The following is a 20317-nucleotide window of genomic DNA, read 5'->3' as shown; positions in this document are numbered from 1 at the left end:
TTTCTTTTTGATTTGGTAATTTAGAATTTGAGTTTGATTGAATTTTCAAGGAAGAAGTTCCATAAAGGCGATGATAGACTCTGTAAAACTCATATTACAGACCTTGTGCGCCAGATTCTTCTTTATGTGGACATATTCCCTTTTATCGGCTATTGCTATAAAAAAAATACAACTGAAAGATATTAAGCTAACAGTTTTCAATTACAAAATGCAATTAATTTTATTGAGAGTCACTATTTGAGAGTCAACTATTTATGTTTGTCCTAGAAATAATCATTTCGAATGTGGATGATGTTCACAATGCAACCATTAGGGATAGTGATCCCTTTGGTTTGAGTGTAACTCAAACCCAATTTAACCCAGCCTCATTGAGCTCAACCCCCTTCAATTTAACCCCAGTAAATGAACTCTCATTTCACTCGACCTCTTTCAAATTTATCCTCGTTTATTTGAACCCTCACTCGATCCAATTCCATGCAACTCAATGCCATTCAACTTAATTCATTTAACTCGACCCCCGTGCAAAGCAACCCCTTTTTTAAGTTACTGCAATTCTTGGTCCGTTTTTGTGGGCTACATCTTTCACTCCATAATTTTACAGAAATGTAATGTAAACAGAAATCCTGAAATGGTGACTATGAAATCTGGCCCCCTCAACCCGTGAAAATTATTGGCTGTAAAATATTTACTGATCCTGCAATGGATCCATTAATTTAACTCTCTTCTTAAAAGAACTTTTAAAATTAAGTATCCCTTTTTTCTTCTTCTCCTTCTTCTTCTTCTTGTGGAGGGATAAACTTAAAAGGCACTAAATGACATTTCAATTTAACCGTTGTAACTGATAAGTTTGCAAAATTTATCTGGTTTTAAAAATTGCAAGAATATCCCTTTCTTCTTATGCTTCTTCTTGATTATGTGAACAGATAACCTCAAAGTCATGACATTTCAGTTATAATTGTTTTAACTGATTGTTTGCAATACTTTATCTTTCAAATTTCATTTGTTTTACAGCCTGCCAAAACCGAAAAATTCCAGATGGAAAAATCCGTGCATCTGGAAAAGAATGTTATTTTTTAATGTTTCACGGATGTTTTGTTATGTTAACCGCAATATTAGTTACTGTTAACCGTTTTCTTTAATCGCTCCAAATGACTCCTATTTTGTCAAATCAAATTGTGCATCCCTTCGAATCACCCTATCTGTCCAGAGTTAAGCCCATACCTTAAAGAATCGCCCTATCTCGCCATTATAAATTCTTTTAGTTTGTGTGGGCGAACTGTTTAGAATTGATTGAGCGGTCACGCAACAACTTACACAGCTTGTATAATATTTTTCGAATAAGTGACAGAAAACCCGAAGCCGACACCTACTTTCCCAGAAATCTTAGAAACCATTTAACTTACCCAGTTCTTTGCTAGAGATAAAGATGTTCAGCTTTATCGAAATTTAGATCATTAGAAAGTGTTTTTTATTATTATTATTAAAGGGAGGAATTTTCTTTCTAAAGTTCCGGAAAGGGTAGTCCCTAAAATATTTTCGAGAATTTTGGCCTGTTCGGAAAACGCTAAAAGTAAGTTCAAAGGGATTGTCATTTGAGCAATTTGGATGCTATGGGAATTCCCTGTGGGGCCATCTGCTTTGATTGACAAACTCACTGACAAAAGAGAAATAAATTTCACTATCTTTTTGGTTAAATTTTGCAATTAAATCCTATATTGTCGACAGCTCTCAATGATAGGCTAAATCTCACAACAAAGATAAAAGAGATGTCCAGTTTCAAGTATGAAATAGAAACAATTAAACCGAAACTGCGCACACAATTCAGTAGCTAATATCTTATTCGCTAATTTGCCCAACATGTGTTAATAGTTTGTACTTCTTGAGCGCTGCTATCATATGTATCAATTCGCCAAAAGAGCAAACAATCGTATGTAATCTATAAGCAATTATAAAGTAATATCAGTGACTTTTCTAGGGGGACGGTGCCTTTGCTTAGGCAATATCTTCGGCAGTTTCGGAATTCAGCCTTCGAATTCGAATTCAGCCTTGGGGCAGCTTCGACAAACATATCAAATGGGTTCCGTCATTTCGATGAGGATTTTATTAATTTTTCTTAATATTTTGTTTGAAAAAAAAAACTAATTTGTGTGGTAAAAACTGCACCATATGTACAAAATTTCATGTTCGGCCCATCAGCGCTGGAATGCATGGAAACATATAAGCACATACAAACTGATATATACATATTATATGTATTTTCCGCTCCCTTGTGAAACGTGCCACCTTTAGAATTACCGCTGCTGGCCTACATGCAGTTAGAAGAATAAAATGACTAATTAACCGACAAGTTTAATCTAATATAGGTTGAGGGCAGAAGCCTTACGATACCAAATACTCCAAATAGAAGGAAGGGTATTTTATCGCAGTGGATTCATCCAAAGGAACCCACCTGAAAAATTTAACAGATGGGTCCTGCTAATGGATTCTTCTCATGAATTCGATGAACTCGCCACCAAACTGGAAAAATCCCTTGAACAAATGAACTAACCTCTTTTATATAAAATCCTAATAAAAGGGGAATTAATGCCAAGTTTGCTCATTTGAAATGAAATTACAGCCTCAAGCGCACTAATCAAACAGGAACAAAAATGTGCCACAGCAAAGAGGCGTTTTCTGCCACAAAACATCGATTTTTGCCCAGGGAGAATCAAAATAACGAAAAATGGAAATTCTAAGACTGTCAACCAATTTTCTGGATTCTAAAATCCTAAACAAAAAGGTTTTAAGCCCCCTACCTTGAAAAAAAAACAAAAAAACAGTTTCTATCATAAAACATCAATTCTGGATAAGGATGACCAAAATGCCAGCGATTCCACATTCTAATATAGCCAACTAGTTCGCCAGAAACGGGAAAAATCGCATTTTTGCATGCTTAACATGAAACTCATCATTTATTTACAATTATTCGTTCAGCCAGAGCTAGCAGATTACCGTATGATCGTAGAAATGTTTCATGGTGCATTTAAGAGCTACTGTGCTTCTCTACGGGCCTTTAACACATTCGTCTTAATAACTTAACCGAAGTGTCCCCCATGGCACCTTCTGGAGTGGAAAGACTGGGAAGCATAATATTGATACCATTACAATCTCCCTGGTTGAAAACTGTTAATCGATGGCTTTCAATCTTCCCCCCTGTTGTATGCTCCCTCTCCCAGTCTCTTGGCAGAGGACAAACTGACTCGTGATATGTTTGCAATATCTGCAATTCTAAAACCTAGTTCTTTCCTGAAAACTGAGCTAGATTTTTGAGTTTTTAGATAACTATGATTGCATACTAAGTTATAAATACCATGCTTGGTGAAAATGAAGGACTACTGAGATACTTTTAAATGGCTATTTAAATTTTTAAAGCATGATTTTATAATTCTACTGATATTGAAAAATATCACGATCATTTTTTAGCTAATTAGTAGATATATCCCGTGTCATCTGCGAAGCAATAATTTTTGACCGTTTTAAGTTTTACTTCCCTCTAGGACCAATGGGCCCCTGTATCCGCATTCCGTAGAAGGTTAGCATATGAACTACGATTTAATAATATGAGGGACAGGAAACGATTTCAAATGTTATAATTTATTCTGTATACTCTTCACCACTACTCGCTAGTTTTAAAGAAGAAAATTCGGACACAGGCAGAAACCTCCAATCAGGGCCCGAGGCTCAAGCCATGTCTCTACTCCGACACTTCAAAAAACGGGGTCCGATTGGCAGGGTTCCTTGGTAAATGTAACTTATTTTCAGGGTTACACCATTACAAAAATGAATTAGTACAGGGCTAAAAGGTATTTGAACTACCAAAAACAAAATACCTTTTCAAAGGCTCAGTTGTATTTGATATTTGACATTTTTCAGCTTTTTTAGCTTATTTTATTTTGCTGTAAAAATGAATGAAAACAAAAATGAATAAAAGGTATTTGAACTACCAAAAACATGGAAAAATAGCTTATTTGCTTAAATCCCATTTTTACAAGGAATTTCCGTTTCTAAAGAATGGTGGTATTACTAATCCTTTTTACAGCTCAACTTTATGTCAAACCTTTAGGTATATTATATAGGAAGGTTTTACACTATGCTGAAAATGTGTCCCTGGACCTTGCCCCAGAAAAACTTAAGAAAATTGAACCTAAGAAAGCACTTGCAGCTATCACAGCACCAAAAAATCCAGCCCCTCCCCCCTCCTCAGTTGACTGTGTGACCCATGGAAGCCACGTACACTATCAATTTTTCGGGGGGGGGGGTTAAAAAAACACTTTGTTTGACAGCACGAGCAGAACTAGGCCTTAACATAAATTCAGAATTCCGATGGGACCTGAGCATTCCCCCATCCTTCGCATATACCCCTTACCTATGGTATCGGGCTAGCCTAGATGTAATAGCATAATGTAAAACAAATACAAATAGTACCACACTAAAAAAAAAGTATAAAAAAAAAAAAAAAAAAAAAAAAAAAAAAAAAAAAAAGTTTCTCATTTCAGTGTGAGTAGTAGAAAAACAATGTCGTAAACAGGCAGGTTCACCGAGAAATATTTGCGGTAAATGTTTATTTTCGTTCCAAGTGCTCTAAACTGGAAACTAGGCTGCGAAAAAGCATAGTTTCCAACTTAGAACACTTAGAAATGCTAATTCTAGAAGCGCATCCATTTCTGGTTGACCCTCCTCCTCGATGGGGCAAACTAAAAATGCGTAAAGTGGGCTTGCTTACAGGTAACATTACCTATAGAGCGAAGCGTATTAGTCCATGAGCTCCGCGGGCAACGGGGCTCGGTCTGTATTCTCTATTTATTTAATAAACCTCGTTTGAGGGTTTTTTTAGTTTTATCACTCTTTGTTGAATAAATATAGAATACAGACTTCGCCCCGCTGCCCGCGGGACTCATGAACCAAAACGCTTCGCTCTAAAGGTAATGTTACCTGTAAGCAAGCCCACTTTATGCATTTTTAGTCTCGTTGGAGGGAGATTTTAGAAACCTAAAAAATGAATGCGTTTCTCTAACCAAACAATTCGTGGTAACTAACTATAGAAAGGAGCGACCCGGCTCAATAGTAAAAACGGAATTTTGATACCAATAGTTACATCAAAAGAATTGCATTTTAATGTTAGTTTTAAATATATAAGTTACATCAAGTTTAGTCTTACCCGTCAAAAGTTATGAGTCTGAGAAAATTTGCCTTATTTTAGAAAATAGGGAGAAACACCCCCTAAAAGTAATACAATCTTAACGAAAATCACATCATCAGATTTAGCGTATCAGAGAACCTTACTTTCAGAAGTTTCAAGCTCATATCTACAAAAATGTGGAATTTCACATTTTTTTTTAGCCAGAAGACAGATCACGGATGCGTGTTTATTTGTTTTTTTTCGTTTGTTTTCTCCAGGTGTGATCGTATTCAATCAGTGCTCCTAGAATGTCGCGAGAGGGCTCATACTAACGGAAATTAAAAGTTATAGTGCCCGTTTTAAGTGACCAAAAATGGGAAAGCACCAACATAGTCCCCTTGGGCTGCAAGTTACAAACTTTGACACGTTGTTTACGTATACTAATGGCTATTCGGAAGTGTACAGACGTTTTCAGGGCGATTTTTTTTGGTTTGAGGGGGGGGTTACGTGGGAGGATCTTTCCATAGAGGGATGTGTCATGGGGAAAGAGAATTTCAATGAAGGGGCGCAGGACTTTTTAGCATTATTTAAAAAAACAATGAAAAAATAAATATGAAAAGTTTTTAAGGAGCAGCATTAAAACTTAAAACGAACGGAAATTATTACGCATATGAGGGGTTTACTTCCTCGTAATACCTCGCTCTTTGCGCTAAAGTATTTTTAGTAATTTCAACTATTTATTCTACGGCCTGGGTCATTCTTAAGGAATTGGGACAAAATTCAAGTTTTAGTGTAAAGAGCGAAGTATTGACGAGTGGGTGAACCCCCTCATATACGTAATAAAAACATACGAATATAGAAAGTCGCTACGTAAGTTAATTTGTAGGCTAAGTTAAGTATATTTTTTACGAATGAAAACGTTCGTAAAAAATTAAAAGTTCTAGTTGCCTTTTTTAGTAATCGAAAAATTGGACGGCAACTAGGCATCCTCCAAAGTTTCTTTTTTCTCAGAATCTTCCAATTAAAACTATGAGAAAGCCATTTAGCCAAAAAAATTAATATGCAAATTTCGTTTTAGTTATTTATGCGCGGAGAGCCAAAATCAAAACATGCATTAATTCAAAGACGTTCAACAATTAAATTTAAAAAAAAACAAGTTTTTTTAACTGAAAGTAAGGAGCGACATTAGAACTTGAAACGAACAGAAATTACTCCGTATATAAAGGGACTTTCCTCCTCAACGCCCCGCTCTTTACGCTAAAGTTTTTTACTGTTTTAAAAAGTAGAGTTAAGAGAAATAGTCAAACTTTAGCGTAAAGAGCGGGGCGTTGAGGAGGAAAAGCCCCTTTCATACACGGAGTAATTTCTGTTCGTTTTAAATTTTAATGTCGCTCCTTACTTTCAGTTAAAAAACTTCTTTTTTTCTTAATTTAATAATGACAAAGAAACAATATGCGATCATCAGAATCTTGCTATATGCAGTAATACGCACTTTAGAGCACTTGGAACGAAAGTAAACATTTATCGTTTTTACCTAAGAGACAGATGAATTTCAGGGGGGGGGGTCGAATTCAATAAATTATAATAAAAAGAAATCATAGACAAAACTGTAACCAACGGAAGTTGAGAGGAAATGATAAACATGACATTTGTGGGTGGGAGGGGGGTGATAATGCCTAATTATATTCCTTGCAACACATTAGTATGAAGCCCCTGCAACCTTGGATCCTAACCTGACAGCACTTTTTACTTTTATGGACCTCCATGTCATATAACGGTCCCAACCCCAAGGTTAAACTTTCGTACAGTTTATAGTTTAGACCTAGGCTTGTGTGAAAAAATAGAAGACAATTCCTCAAAGGGCATCAAATCCCAACAAGGCTTCTTGGCTGTTGGTCACTCAAAAGGAGAACTATAGCCTAATGGTATTTTTCTTTTCTACCTCATCCCTTTAAACTTTTAGCTAGCAAAGAAATTAAACTGAAATGTTTACTAAACTACATTATCCAAGCCATTAGCAAAAGTTCCTACTTTTCATACATACAGAAGGATCAATAAAAACAGTCAATAAACCATAACCCCTCCCCCACGGCCTAACCATAATTGAAACAAAACAGGGTAGACTTACCAAAACTACGTAAAATTCGTCACAATTTTAATGGAAACCTACTGGATATACGTAGACAAACGTCAAAAGACTCGCTTTGATTTCGTCACCACAGAGAATAGCTTTAGGTCTTCGTTGTCATGACAACCGCGAAATCAGCTCTAAACTGGATAAAAATCAATTGGAACCGTGCCTGGTTTTTTTCTGGATTTTGACAGTGTTGTCATAAATTTTATTTCCCATACTGCTGATTTCGGGTTAAGATACTTTGCATTTTTAAATTATGAGAAAATATTTGCTTTATTTTGCATGAAAAATTACTAAAAGACTTGAATGAATGCACGTCATCCTAATTTAGATGCTAGAGGGAGCGAAGTTTTGTTGTATGGACTTGATAAGTATCCAATATTTTTTTTAGCTTAGCTCGAGACTTGTTTTGGGACAAATTTCTGGCAACCTGTTAAAAGTTGCTGTTTTTTCTCATTAAATTCACATACGCAATAAAAGCGACCAAACTGATACATATCTATGAGAGAAGGTTTGTTGACTTAATTATAGAAAGATGATGGAATGGATAAAATACAAACAAAAATGAGTTTTAATACCAGTATGCGGTAGACGAGTTGTTTCTAGGGCTGGAGGTGCTCGGAGAAAAATTGCCCCGGTTGCCTCCCCTAGAGACGGCTCTGGCTGTAGGAAGGCAACATTTGGGCAAGCACAATGCCAAAAATAAGTCGTCATATAGGAAATTTTACTGAGAATGGAGTAAAAACTAGGGGGTTTTTGCCATCTTTTTGGGCAAGTTTAGGAAATGTATGACCTAACAAAAATGTTAAATGGTATCTCTGAGGGGGGAGGGTCAGGTAGGAGCCAGAATTAGGCTTAACGAATAAAGAGCCGTGATTTGTTTAAAGGTTATACCATAGAAATACCTATTAAGCCCTCATTCAGATAAGTATTTCCATTTTTCGAGGTTTAGGAGGAAGGGGTGAAAACCTTTTTGGGCCCTGTTCATTTTTAAAATCATGATCACTCATGAAAATAGTAGGTGCTATAAGACCTCCCGCCATGCCCATCATATCCGCTCCCCTTTTGAATTTGAATTTAATCTTTACAACCATCAGCAAGGCCTTTTATTGTATTTTATGGGGTAATATTTTTGACCATTAAGTAGTCCTCAAAGCTGCGCCAAAAACCGGTGGCGCACCACTGAAAATCTTTTAGCTTGCCACCGCCAAAAAGGCTTCAGCTTGCCGACGTCACCTCCGATACGGTCGGAAGGAGCGCCACCGGAAATTTCTATTTCGGATATTATTGAGAGGCAAATGTAACGCGAAATCTGCTGCTTAACTCTACATGTAAAATATTTTGGATATTCTCAATATGTATTTGAATGTACTCGTTAACGATGGACTTTAGATTACCATTCACTCGTTTCTGTCCTCTTCGTTACACTGTAATATTTTCTAATTAAAATGAGTTTAAACTAGTCATGAGTATTCCTCGAATACCTTATTTATAAATGTTTTACCATATGCAAAAAAATACATCTATTCTACAAAGGACAGAAAGCAAGGTGAAATTTCAAAGTAATACCCCCCTCTCCACCTAGAATCCTGTTATACATTTACCATACATATAGAAAATGGCACATTTGGTACCATGTATTTATGGTACATAAATATTTACCATCTGGTTCATATGGTAAATATGGTATTTGTATACATGTTTACAATTATGTACATATTAAGGGCAAAGTGGAAGAGCTTAATTTAGAGCTTAATTAGAGCTTAATTTAGATGAAGTTTTAAATTACCGGTTTGTTAGATTAGTTCAAATATCAGGCAGTTCAAGGTCTCGCTGTTGATTATCTGGTTAAGAGAAACTTTTTGGAGAAGTTAAGATTGATATCCTGTCCTTATTTTGTCCGAGGTTCAGTCATGGTAATGGAGCTCAACACGAATTGTGGACTGATTCCCGAAAAAAACTTATACCAAATTTAGTTTTCAAAACTTTTTATAAGTAGCCAAAAGAATTCTAAATATCGTACAAACCCTGATAAATTGATGGTGCGCCACCTATAATAAACTTCCATGAGGAGGGAAATTTCCAGGAGTGGACTTTCCAATGGAATTTTCATATGGGGGGAATTTGCCAGAATTCCTGTAAGATTTTTTTTTTATATTTATCGTACTTCAGAGGGGTTGGGGCTGTCTGGAGGATTACAAACCAGCCCTAGGGGGCTAGTTTGTTGGAAGTAATTATCCGTGGGGGAATTTTTCACTGGAGATACCTTCCATTTTTTCTGGGGGGGGGGGGGATTTCTGAAAAAAAATTCAAGAAGGGCAGAATTTCCAGCAAGGTTTGAAAAATGATCAGAAATTAAATAAGACATAAGTCTTTTTTAAATAAAAATGGACCGAGGAGAATTTTCGAGGCGGAATTGTCTGCAGGAAATTTTTCGGGGAAATTTCATTGACGATGGATTTGGGGGATGGGGGACTTTACGTAGGAACTTCCCAAGTAATAGTTTTTGTGGAGGGGGGAATTTTTAAAGAGCAAATACTATTCCGTATATGTGGCAAATTATCCCCTCCTAAGTAACTTGCTCTTAACGATAAAGTATGAATTTTTGTCCCTATTCTTTCAGAACGATTAGTTAGAATAAGGCCCGTTAGTTACAATAACGAGTTTTTTTTTAAGTGGTAAAAAAACTTAAGCGTGAAGAACGAGGTATTGTATGTATGTGTGTGTATGTGGGGGGGGGGCCTTCTGATTTACGGACTCATTTCTGTTCGTTTTAAGTTTTAATGTCGCTCCTTACTTTCAGTTTAAACAAACTTGTTTTTTTTTTAAATTTAATTACATATTAATCTTGGGTTGAATATTGGTAAACAGTAGCTTTAGTGTTTAGGAAGGGTCTTAAAGATGAATGGAACTATTTAGGGGTGACGTTTAAGGCCACGGGTAAATTATTTAGTAGGCATATAGGAGGTAGCGAGGAAATGGGTTTTATGAGCTCGAATTCTATTTTAAGGAGAAATATACAGGATATAAGAGATATTAGGATACGGGAAGAGATTTTAAGGAATAAGGTGATATCGGTGATGTATTATGCGTCGAAAGTTCGGGGAATCCAAAAAAGTGACAAGTTCGAAAAGATACAACCGGAATATTATAAGAGATGGCTAAGTGTTAATAGAAATATGAATAGCCTAGTAGTTTGGCTGGTGAATTTAATGAAGAAGGATTGTTTTGCAAGTAGGATACGGAAAGAGATTTTTAGGAATAAGGTGATATCGGTGATGCATTATGCGTCGAAAGTTCGGGGAATCCAAAAAAGTGACAAGTTCGAAAAGATACAACCGGAATATTATAAGAGATGGCTAAGTGTTAATAGAAATATGAATAGCCTAGTAGTTTGGCTGGTGAATTTAATGAAGAAGGATTGTTCTGCAAGTATATATGCATTGTGTTTCTTTTTGTTTTGTGACTTGTGTTTGTTTTTGTATTATGTGATTGTTATGTTATGTTTATGCAATGACAGTTATTTAAAAGCGAACTTCCTTTTTGTTTTGTATTGTCATGGCCCTAGGGCTTTTAGTGTAATAAAACTTACTTACTTTATTATACGAATCAATTAACCATTAGCCATTTAGGATGCCTCCGTAAGGTGAGCGTACAGAATGCAGCGAATTGCAGCGATAGATGCAGCCTAGTAAAGATCGAATCACCGCTCATAGTAACTAAAAGTTCAGACATGCGTTTAAAAAAAAATGTCTGGTGCGAAATAATGGTCATTTGAAGCTATTTAGGAATAATGGAGATGTGAAGTGTTGGCCATGGATAAAATTGCTGAGGATCTGGAAGATGCGGCTAGACGGCATAATAGTAAATTACTATACTGGCATGTTAATAAATTGAAAGGGAGTAGACAATCCGGACTAGTCCCAATTAAAGATAGAAATGGGACCACAATTAGTGATAAGAAAAAAGTTAAGAAAGATGGGTGGAATATTTTGAGAATGTGCTAAACCTAGATACAGTTGCAGGAAAAGATATAGATGAAAATGAAAAAGTTTGTGATACCTTGGATGTGAAGGAAGATTTGTTTAGGGAGGAAGAATTAGCGACAGTACTAAAAGGATTAAAAAATAATAAGGCTTCAGGTGCTGATAGTGTGATAAATGAGTTTCTTAAATATGGTGGCTCTGAGGTTAGGAATAAGCTACTGAAGATTATGAGCATGATTTTTGAAAAGGGGGAGTACCTAATGATTTTAGGACAACCTTAATTAAACCACTGTATAAGAAAGGTGACAAAAGTGAGTGTCGTAATTATCGAGGCATTAGTCTGGTCTCTGTAGGTAGCAAATTACTGAGTAATATGATACTTTTTTAGACTTAGAGATGCTGTAGACAAAGTTTTAAGGGAAGAGCAGTGCGGTTTTAGAAAAGGTGTAGGATGTGTTGACCCAGTTTTCACTCTTAGGTTAATAATTGAGAAGTCCCTTCGTTGTCAAACACATTTGGTCCTCAATTTTATCGATTATGAGCAAGCTTTCGATTCTGTTGACAGAAGAGGGCTAGCAAAGATCTTATTCTTGCCCTCTGTTTCGCTATTTAAGGTTTCATTGCTAAGAAGATTTCGGGGTTCTTTATTTTTTTGAGCTGTCTAATATTGACCAAGCGTTTTTTACAAGTTTTTAAGTCATGTAACAAAAAGACATTCTTGTACAATTCGGTTAATACTAAGTAAGGACCCCGATAAGAATAATTTACCGAAGAACGCTGTTTAATAACATAAGTTAAATTATTTAGGAAATTTTAATCTCCAATATTTTCTTGTTGTATTGTGTTGCCTGACTGTTTCGGGCCCTTTTTCATTTATTAACATGGATTTGTTGGTTGACAAAAATATATTGAACAAGACTAGAGATCCATTCATCCAAAAAAAAACAAAAAAAAAACATTTCTTGAATTGGAAAAAACAAACAAACAATCGAATACTAATTTAGCTTCCAACCCACGAAGTAGGAAAAAGGGGGTATATTTCCTGCTAGCATCTATACTAGTGTTTAAGGCTAATTAAAAGAATGGTTGAAACTCACTCTAATTAGTCCGATGAGTTTCATCATAGTAGTGTATAAATACTCTTTTTACACATTTTACTCTATTTCCGGCCACCCCGTTTGATTGTGGGTTTGTAGTGGATGAGTAAAGGATTTGAAATCCTAATACTTTGGCCATTTAATTAAATTTTGCATTTGTGAAACATGACACGTTATCTGATAAGAAAAAATCCTTACCTCTAAATTGCGATAATATATTTCTTTTATTATAAATTCCATAGCCGATTTTGACCTAAGGTCTTTGGCTGGTGCTACGACTGTATATTTAGTGGAATATTCTACCACAATAATTATATATTGATCACCATTTGTGTAAAGTTGTATCTTCCCGTGGTGTCCATTGACAAAATATAAAAGGATTGTCTGGGGTAAACATTTTCTCTAAGAGTAGGGTAAATAGTACTAAGTTTATTCCTTCTCAAACAGAGATCACAATTTTTTTATTGATTCCTCAACCTGGCATTATATTTTTTCCAAAACACAACATTGTTTTAACTTATTCAAGGTTTTAGTAGTCCCTATGTGGACTCTTAGGAAAAGGCTCGTATGCACGAAGCTAATGATTCCACAAATTAGTTTTGTTGGGTAGAATGATTTTAAATTGATGCATCTGCTTTCTTTTACCTTAATAATTAATAGTCCATAACAAATCATCCACAAGGACCAAATGAAGATCTCCCAACCATTTTACTAAGAAAAAGGATTCCCTCCCTTTTTCAAATTTGAGATTCCTGGTTCGTTGTTGCTTTGAGCTGATTTTTCGGTATCGGCAAATTTTTCGATGTCCTTCAGTTCATCCCTCTTGGTCTCTGGATCCCTGAATGTTTCGCACCCTTACCAATTCTTCGTGCCGGCAATTCTTTCCCTAGTGCTGGTCTTCGCAAGCTACACCGCCAGAACTTGTCTTCCACAGGACACAGTTTCACTCCCCCCCAAAAAAAACTATACTACCTTTGGTTCCAGACTGTTTGGACTGACCCTTATAATCCTAACCTTACCCAGTTTGCTACGAATAGATCCAGAGGCCGATCCTTACCGGGCCTGTTTCCTCTCATAGAAGGAAGATCACCTCAGTAGTCTTAGTACTAAGTTCACCCCTTTCTCATGTTTTGTTAGTCCCAGAGATGCTTTGACTAACTTATTTCCCGAATTGCTACTTCAACTTCAGGATCCTCTGTTTGGAATTTTGTCATTTCCTCCTTATTTATTCAAAAAAAGTAATCAGTTGGGACCTCGTTCAATAGTAGTACTAAATAGTCTACTTCTAACTCATCAAGATTAATAGACCGATTTTGCTAAGTGAATTTTGAACATGGGCGGCTTAAATAATCAACAGAGTTTCGACTCCTGCTAATATAGTGATAATTGTATAAATCGTTATCTAAAAGGACACCAATTTTATTTAGTTTTGAATGATGATTCTTAGTTCTCTTTAGATATGTAAGAGCAGCGCAATCTACAAAATGTGGGTTCTCGTAGCCCATAAAAACCCCTTCGGAAAATGTTTTAAACTTAGTGCAAGGCAAAATTCCTTGTTATGGTTTTCAAACGTAGAAGCTGTGCTACTTAGAATCTTAGAATTGGTTTCCACTATTTGAAATCGATCGGTTTTTTCAAATCGTTTGCTTTGTAATCGAGTCAATGCTCTTTTCCGATGCGTCTGTTACTAGGTAAAATTCTTTGTTTTTATCCGGAAATTATGAACTATAGTATCAGGATTTGAAAGTCCTGTCCTTAACTTCTCAAAAGCTTCAATTTTGGACTGAAGATAAAAGGAGCATTAGACGGACCAAAGTTTCGGCTAATTTTGCATAATTATGGCAAAATCTTCGATAATAACCTGTTAAGCCTAGAAATGATCTAATTCCTGTAGCTTCAGTCGGTGGTTCTAATTTTTACGGTTTCTATTAATTTTTTACGGCTTGATTTTGGGTTTGTGGTTTTTCTCCCTTCGAGTAGACACGGAACCCTAAGAAGTAACATTCCTCTGAAAAAATGAGTACTTGTCCAGATTAAGTCTGCGATTAAATTTCATAGCCTATTGTAAGGTTAGTTCAATATGTTTTAAATGCTCCTCGAAGGTCCCGGAAGTATGTGCTTTTAAGTTATCTACATAACTCGACAAAAGTGCGGAAAATTCAGGGTCGTATACCTGGTTTAAGAACTCAACAAAGGTACGAGGTGAGAAAATTGACACTTGTAGTACACGTTTAAACCTATAAACAACTCTCTTATTCGAAAAAATAAAATATTTTTGGCTTTGACAAGGAGGAATTATTTCTCCTTATATATTCAATTCTTGTTTAGCTACTGCCCTTAATTCTCTTTCCTGCTCGTTTGTTTCATTATCTCGAAATCTGTCTTACATTGCATATGCTGATGACATTATCCTTCTAAGCCGGTCCAAGTCTAGTCTTGTTTCTAATTTTAATATTTTAATTAATTGTTTAAAAGGTTTGGGCCTTTCTATCAGTTTTGAAAAATGTCAATTTTTTGTTGTAAATTGTTTAGAGGATAATGTCAGGGCGACTCTCGATTGCGGCAATGGTGTTATTTTTCAGTCGTCGCCAATAGTCACTTATTTGGGATTACCTTATGCTGCTTCGAAAAGAGATTTCAAACCAGTCCTGGTTCAGCATGTTCAGATGAAACTACGCAAGGCATTTGGTCTTTTAATTCGTTTCCGGGGTCCTTACCGTCGGGACGTCCTTGGTCGTATGTATAGCGCTGTTGCTCTGCCTCACGTATTGTTTCCGTCCCTCCTCTTCCGAAATTTCAGACCTTCTGATCTTTCGAACATTAAAGTTGCTTATTTTAAATTTTTTAAATTTTTACTTGGTTTCCCCCTTTCTTTTAGTAACACTGAGATTGTTTTAAAGCTTAATGTGAAGGATCCTGTAGTCTGTATAAAGAAAAAATATAAAACATTTGAAGATGGGGCGAAATTAACCTTTTAGGCCACAATTTATTTCCGTTTTTTAGTAACAGTTCTGGCTCTTCATGATTTATAGGCTAATCTATTTAGAAAGTTTTTTTTTTTTTTTTTTTTTTTTTTTTTTTTTTTTTTTTTTTTTTTTTTTTTTTTTTTTAAGTGTTGGATCAATATTTGATAGGTTTTGATTGTAAGTGTTATCAGTTTTTTTTCCTTTATATTATATTTTAGCGTACTCCTCATTTTTTGAGGGAAATAAAGAAAATAAATAAATAAATAAATAAATATAGAAATTTAATTTTTCAGCAAATTTAATGTACAATCTAACTTGTTCAGAGTATCCTATCCAATGATTACATCAAATTCCAAATCCGAGACGACTAAAATTTCCAAAATATTCTTTCCTTACGATTTGTCTCATCTGAAATGCAGAATACTACAGTTATTTCCCCTACTAATGGTAAGGTATCCCCACTCAAAGATTTCAAGGTTCGAATAAAAGGAATAGGCGCCTAAGAACACTGTCTGAAAATTTCTGAAATTTTTCTTCCTTTAATAAACTGCTTTGACGCCAACTATCAAGAAAACATTTAACAAAAATGTGGTCTGCTATTTCAGCATTCCACATAAACGGAAAAGAACTTGACTCAATGATATTTTCAGGTAACGCAACAAAACAAATATTTTCATCCAAATTTGAAGGAACTTTCGCGACTTTATTTTCAGGCTTGGGACTTACCTCCACTGGGTTCTGCCTGACTAGTTTTTTTCAATAGGGTTTGGGGCTGTACATTTATCTGCGGTTTGTCCAAATTCTTAACATCTTAACCGCACTGACATTTGCCAGCAATCATTTCTAATATGTCCGTTTTTCCCCAATTCAGTACAAGTCGGGGTTTGCCGGCAATTCATTTTAAAATATCCAGGTTTTCTACAGTTAAATCATTTCTTTTGGGTACGATTATGATTTCCTGTATTTTTGAATTGTACTTCGGAGTTAGCTCTTTATTCTCCAAGGGGAGTCTTGTCTCTCGATTCAACCACCGCTGCTTCCAAAGACATGTCTGAGAAGTCCTTATGCATTAAATCAATAAATTCAAATTTTTTGAAAGCGAATAGTTCGTCTTCCATTGATTTAGCTTGTTCTAACGCTCTCCTTCCGATCGAAGGTAGCATACCACTTTTAAAAATATCAACAGTTTTGTCGTCTGCCCCTAAACTAGGAAAATTGGTTGCATAGTCAAGTATCTCTCCCCTAATTCGGGAGTAGAATTGATGTACAAATTCAGAAGGTCTTTGTTTCTCGTATAAAAGCTCTTGGAGTTTTTGTGCAGCTGGTTTTGATGCAAAAAGGCTTCTTTTAGAAGTCTTTCTAAATGATCTAGATTTCTAATTTAGGAATATCTAGACTTGTTACAGATTCATGAATTTGTCCCCGTGTGTAGCAAATAGCTTCATTATTCGTATCAGGATTACCCTTTTCCAAACTCCTTTGGATTTGTTCAAGAGTTGTAATCAATTAGTAAATCTCATTTGGATATATTAGCAACGAGATTGGGGGTACTTGTTCTGCGAACAAATTTTGAAATCTAATTGCTATAGGCCTTTCTCTATATTGCTCTTTTTGAGCCCTTATTCTAGTCTATAAGTCTCTTTTAAGTCTCTTCTCCACTCTCTTCTAATCCAATTTTTTCTTCCTGTGCTTTTCTAAGACGATTTCTAATTCTCTTATCGGATTTTTATTAGAACTCATGATGGTTCTTTTCTTATATGCCCTTAGTGTAAAAAATTCATTGAATTTTATAGGATTCTATGTTACTAAAGTGAATTAATTTTAAAATTGCCTAAAGATTAGTTCAGTATCTCAATTTAATTTAATCTTAAACGCTAGTAGTATGGTCACACACTGTTAAAGATGATTAAACTAGGGTACTAGTACTAGAAGAACTTATACTAGAATTTATGCGGATAATGGAACTTGTAAGAAAGTGGAAAAGAAAGAAAATTCTAGAATGGTAACACTATCAAAATTTCCACTCGAATGGACACCCTTTCAAACTCTTCCTTCACTACTAGTCCAGAAACAATCGCTGGGAAAACTAACCACACACCTTCCAAAAATAAAGAGGAATAAATTTAACAAAAATTTTTAATTTATTTATGCTCCCTCACTTAAACGAATGTTGCAACGAGCTTTAATACCACTGTCACCAGTTGTAAGAAATTCTGTAACAACTGATAAATTCTTATTACCAGTTGTAATAAGTTCCTTGATAAGCTCTGGGTATCTTCTCCCTCTAAACACCCTTACATTTACAGAATTTTTACGAAAACAAGCCGTTCTTACATCTATCAGTAACACCTACTCCGTTCTTTTTTTTTCTTTTTCTATCTGATGTCATTTCGTGTTCCAGCTATGACGTTCATCATTCTTTTAGTATATTCTCATGACGTAAAAGGTAAATTACTGAATATTCCAGTTAAAAATAGATAATTTTTGTTGCAAAATCAGTTTTACTAAAGGAAAAAAAACCTAGTTGTTTTAAAAATAATATTTGTGTTATTCATTCATGGTTTGGAGGTTTCACAAAATTCTCATAGACAAAAATTTTAGTTTGTTCATGAGCAAGCTTGTTCTAATATAAGTAGTAAATATTAACTAATACGAAAATGAATCGTAGTGATCTTGAAGAAATTGAAGAAAGGCTTGCAGAGCTTGAAGAACCTGAAGAAAGGCTTCAACTTATCAGTACTGATTTCTGTACCATCGAATTTGATACAATAGATATCATTTTTGATTCATTTGATAGTCTGCAAGCTATTGAAGAGACTGCAAATATGTCCTTAACAAGAACTGAGAATCATGAGCCTGAAAATGAAACAGAAAGTGGGAACTCTGAAGAGCAGCGAGAAGAAAATGTATTCCATGCAAACCGTGATGTCATCATATTAAGCATTGAAAATTACTCGGATGCATCAATTGTGCGATTGGTTGAAGGGATAGTTAATATGTTCCTGTCAGCAGCTGAAGATCAGGAATATCAAAATGGTGTGGAAAATGGTATTTCTGAGAACCTCCAAAATGTAAGTGAATTACAGACAGACCCATCAAACATAAATAGACAAAGGCCCTGGTTTTCAGAAAACCAGGAACCTGAAAATTTTGCAGAAAATGGAGATGTTGACGTCATAGACATATATCTATTGTTTTTATCTTCACTTGTTATCGATGTGGTTCAAGAGATAATAAATACATTCCTGTCAGCAGCTGAAGATCTGGAATATGAAAATAATGCGGAAAGCCGTATTTCTGAAAACCTGCAAAAAGTAAGTGAATTACGGACAAACCCATCGAATATAAACAGACCCAGCCCTTGGTTTTTTGAGAACCAGGAATCTGAAAATTTTGCAGAAAATGGAGATGTTGACGTCATAGACATATATCTATTGTTTTTATCTTCACTTGTTATCGATGTGGTTCAAGAGATAGTAAATACATTCCTGTCAGCAGCTGAAGATCTGGAATATGAAAATAATGCGGAAAGCCGTATTTCTGAAAACCTGCAAAAAGTAAGTGAATTACGGACAGACCCATCGAATATAAACAGACCCAGCCCTTGGTTTTTTGAGAACCAGGAATCTGAAAATTTTGCAGAAAATGGAGATGTTGACGTCATAGACATATATGTATTGTTTTTATCTTCACTTGTTATCGATGTGGTTCAAGATATAGTAAATACATTCCTGTCAGCAGCTGAAGATCTGGAATATGAAAATAATGCGGAAAGCCGTATTTCTGAAAACCTGCAAAAAGTAAGTGAATTACGGACAGACCCATCGAACATAAACAGACCCAGCCCTTGGTTTTTTGAGAACCTTGGTTTTGAGGAATCTGAAAATTTTGCAGAAAATGAGGATGTTGGCGTCATAGCTAGATGTCTATTGTTTTTATTTCTGCTTATTATCGATGAATCGGAATCTGAAGATTATATGGAGGAAAATGACGGAGAAGAAGACTTTGAAGACGAACAACAATTATTGAACATAACATTAATTTATTTAACCTAAAAATATATCAGGTGGTGTGGTGAATAAATGAAATTTATTTTAATTTACTTATTGTCTCAGATAAAATTTTTACTTTTAGAGTATTTCAAATTTTTAAAAAAGTAATTGAAATGTTTTGTGCATCTTGCTCAGTTGTTACCATAATGATGTACTTGCTTATACTGGTTATGTAATTGTGCTTTGTGTTATGATCTGAAACCATTTCCAGCAGTTTTTGTGCTACTTTTGTTGTTTTTATAGGATGTGTTCTCCTCTTACCAGAAAGTGATTGCCGCTGTAACTATGGTCATATGGGCTAGTGTTCGTTCCTATTTAAAACTACTTTTTGCAACCAAGATGATGTATGCAAAATTTTTTTTTCGTAAAAACTCAATTTTATTTTTAAAATTGTTTTTTTTAATAGAAAAGGCACTAGATATAGTAATTTACTTTAAAATTAGCAATTAAACATCTCCCTATGACTCTCTAGCACCCAGATAGATGCGGAGAAAAGGAAACGAAAGAGAAAGATGCCGGTGATACTCAATGTCGTGGTTGCAGCCACTTTTTCTTCCCTTTCAATCTAATTGATCTTCTTTTGGTGATCAAGCTCAAGTACTGTAATTTTCATTTAAAGGAGTTCTGGACAAGGCTCTTCTATCGTTTTCTTTTGTTTTGGTCTGACTGCATTTTTAGGATTTTCGGGCTTTTGTTTTTCTTACTGTGGGACGTGATTGTCTCATACTAGGCTGCTAATACTGCTACAACCACGATTTAGCCAAGATGTAATTAAGGAATTTCAGCAGCATTTGTAATTGTTATAAATTAGTCTATTCCCATTCGTGATCAAGTGGTAAGATTTGAAGGACTATAACCTGTACTAAAAGATACAAAGGCAATTTTTAAGAGGTAGGCTATGTATTTTCCTCATTGCTCCATCCT

General features: G+C 35.2%; 1 protein-coding gene across 1 annotated transcript; it reads left to right on the top strand.

The window, feature by feature from the left end:
• Positions 1-7753: 7753 nt before the first annotated feature.
• On the top strand, positions 7754-19443 carry LOC136030039 (uncharacterized). The gene is made up of 2 exons (XM_065708658.1): positions 7754-7803; positions 18010-19443. Exon 2 carries the CDS (start codon positions 18167-18169, stop codon positions 19394-19396), a length of 1230 nt encoding a protein of 409 aa, XP_065564730.1. The 5' UTR covers positions 7754-7803; positions 18010-18166; the 3' UTR covers positions 19397-19443.
• Positions 19444-20317: the final 874 nt, after the last annotated feature.

This window comes from Artemia franciscana, chromosome 8 (assembly GCF_032884065.1).
Source record: "Artemia franciscana chromosome 8, ASM3288406v1, whole genome shotgun sequence".
In the NCBI taxonomy this organism is placed as follows: Eukaryota; Metazoa; Arthropoda; class Branchiopoda; order Anostraca; family Artemiidae; genus Artemia; species Artemia franciscana.
Note: the sequence above shows the minus strand (reverse complement) of the source record. Positions and strands in the feature narration are given on the sequence as shown.